Source organism: Sphaeroforma arctica (assembly GCF_001186125.1).
Source record: "Sphaeroforma arctica JP610 unplaced genomic scaffold supercont1.844, whole genome shotgun sequence".
NCBI classification, from domain to species: domain Eukaryota; class Ichthyosporea; order Ichthyophonida; genus Sphaeroforma; species Sphaeroforma arctica.
Genome location: NW_014039714.1, coordinates 1846 through 5035, shown reverse-complemented (window position 1 = coordinate 5035; position 3190 = coordinate 1846). Strand labels below are relative to the sequence as shown.

The 3190-nt window shown below is 36.4% G+C and overlaps 1 protein-coding gene across 1 annotated transcript in view; it reads right to left on the bottom strand.

Annotated features, from left to right (window-relative positions):
• Positions 1-939: 939 nt before the first annotated feature.
• Positions 940-3190, bottom strand: part of SARC_08880 (hypothetical protein) — a gene marked incomplete at its 3' end in the record, with an annotated part of 3729 nt that continues 1478 nt past the window's right edge. Inside the window, exons 4-6 of the mRNA XM_014297118.1 lie at positions 3041-3139; positions 1837-2005; positions 940-1102 (exon numbers count right to left, since the gene is read on the bottom strand). Coding sequence (XP_014152593.1) covers positions 940-1102; positions 1837-2005; positions 3041-3139 — 431 coding nt within the window. The remainder of the gene's footprint in view (positions 1103-1836; positions 2006-3040; positions 3140-3190) is intronic.

Below are 3190 nucleotides of genomic sequence, written 5' to 3'. Positions count from 1 at the left end.
AACTATTATTATTATTAGTTATATATAGTATATATATATATATATATATATATATATATTATATTATATATATACATATATATATATATATATATATATATATATATATATGTGTGTGTGTATGTGTATTTATAAAAACAAGATATATACACAAAGATATATATATAGGTGAAAATATAGATGAATATAAGGCAGGGTTCATTGGTAGATACTATATAATGGGGTGTACTTGTAAATACGGGTATTTGTCCGTGAATAAATAGTTTCCATAGCCTTCAGATAAAGGTGTATGTATTTGAGCGAGTACTTTTGAATTGTGAATGCGTATACAGAAAAAATATATAACGAGCTGAATGTACATCCAAGAAATACTAAACATACACATGTAACACACGAACAACACCCAACATATTTGTATAAAAAAGTAGGCAAAAACAAACACACTACTACACACAACACATACACACATACAACATATCTATATAAAGAAGTAGGCAAAAACAAACACTCTACTACACACAACACATACACACATACAACATATCTATATAAAGAAGTAGGCAAAAACAAACACTCTACTACACACAACACATACACACATACAACACCCAACATATATATAACTAAGTCTAAAAACGAAGCGCAAAAACACGTTTCTAATCAAGTATACAGGTAGATTTTGGCTAAACCCTAAACCCAAAGGCCCAAACATGTAGAGAGGGGGATACACTTACTAATGCTACACACGCCACACGGTGCAACGCACTCTACACGTCTCATAGTCCACTCACCTGATAAGCATATCCCCTTTCGGTGTTCTTAAAATCAAAAACCCTAAAAACCCTGAAACCCAACAAAAGCCATAAAACCCTACACGTCCACTCACCGGATAAGCATATCCCCTCTCGGTGTTCTTAAAACCCAAAACCCCAAAAAAACCTAAAATTCTGCACGCCCAAGCACCTGATAAGCATATCCCCTCTCGGTGTTCTTGCCGATACCATATATGGAATATATCGTCATATCGGGCGCGTTGGGCAGTTGGAACTCGAGTGCGTTGTACCATTTAAGCGGATCGTCGTCATTGTCTTCGGGTGTATCACTGCACGGATAAAAAAAAACCCGTGAACCAAGTAAATTATTGGCGTAAATTACTAAATGTCGTAATCTGATAACCGTCCGCTATATTAGGTGTGGTTGAGGTAGTGAAGCGGATTTGCAACATTCAAACAGAACAAAAGTAGAAAACGATGTTGAAACTAGAGGGATGATGGGCAGAGAACTCTATATATCTACAGACACGGATCAATTGACTCCAACCACACGATATGAACCAGGCTGGCTTTACAATGCCCCTGAAATACTAGGCCAAATGACGAAACTGATATATTTAAATATATATATATATATATATAGCTTGGATTATAGTAATCGTGGGTTCTAAACACGTGTATTAAGATCAGGCAAATCAAATCGCACCCATAGAGCTAAATTCAAATGTGATATTTGGGGCTAAAATAATATATATAATAGAACTGACAAAGTGGGTCAGACGTATTGCACCAAATCGTTTTTTTTTGCTAGAGACATTTAGATATGGTATGATAGATTTCAGTTGCAATACATAGGCAGGTGAATCTATTGCAATACGTAAAAATAATATAACATGAGCGCAGTGGTATTATGTCTTTCATCTCAGACCAACAGAACAAACCCAAATTGGCATTTGCAGGGTTTTTGGGAACCACGCATTGGTTCTGAAGCTATTTAAAATTGGCTTTATCCATGAATACAATCGCTTTGGTGCTTTAGGTTTTAGGCAGCCCTATCACTCACCTATACCCGTACGAGAACTGCTTCAGAATCGGGGCCGTGTTGGCAAATTGGGAGGTCAGAAAGTGGTCCAAAAAAGTGGACATGGTTACGTTTGGCATCATCTCGTCGCGTTCACACATCTCTGAGTAGCCATCGGTCAGGAAGTTCGGTACTGGGGTAGAACACCCGTCTAAATATGGAAGAAGGAGGGGGTGGGGTTGAATGCGAAATACGCTGAGATTGTGGAGGCAATAAAAACGAGTATATATACACAGTTTATATTTAAACGTTCATGTCTTCGTTCCTATATACGTATTACATACACACACAGTTTATATTTAAACGTCTGTGTGTTCGTTCATATATACGTATTATATATACTTACAGTTTATATGGAAACGTCCATTTGTTCATTCAAATGTACGAGGTATATATACACAGTTTATATTTAAATGTGCATGTCTTCGTGCATATATAAGTGGTATATATATACACAGTTTTATGTTCAAACGTACATTACATGTGTGGTATAAATGCACACAGTTTATATTTAAACGTTCATTTGTTCGTTCATATATACGTGGTATATATACACACAGTTTATATTTAAACGTACATGTCTTCGTTCATATGTACGTGGTATATATACACACAGTTTATATTTAAACATCCATGTATTCGTTGATATATACGTAAACTTTAAACACAAGGTTTATGCTGGAACGTCCATGTAGTCGTCCATATATATGCCCATGCACACATATGTATGCATGTGTTTGTGTACACCGATTCAATATGTATATCTGTGTGTACACCATCAATATGTATGTGTATGCATTGAGTGCATCCCTTCTGGGTGGTTCGAGTACCTATCAGTAACCGGTGGAGACGTTCATATTGAACGCTTCGTCTGATGTGGAAGTGTGATACATTTACACAGATACGCCACATGCCCAATAGATATCTTAGTATATATATATGTGTGTATGTGTGCGTGTGTGTATTTGTGTGTGTATATATGTATATATATATATATATATATATATACAAGAAAAAGTAGATAAAACCACAAACCCTAATACCTAAAACCAACTCAGTACTTGTGCCAATTAGTATTTGCACCAAGACCGGTACGGGTGCGTGAGTACAAACTTTAACCCATAAAACACTGAAAGGCTATTTTATCCTGTCCTATTTGTTCACCCTTTGGGGATGTAGCACCTACCACGACACTTTTGGTTCTGCGCGTCGTTGGGGAAAACCGTGAGCATGTAGTGGCATGTCCCATTCTCGCCGAAATCATCAACCGAATCAATGCCGTTGCCTGGGAGGTGATATATATATATATGTACATGTTCAACTATTAGGCTATATA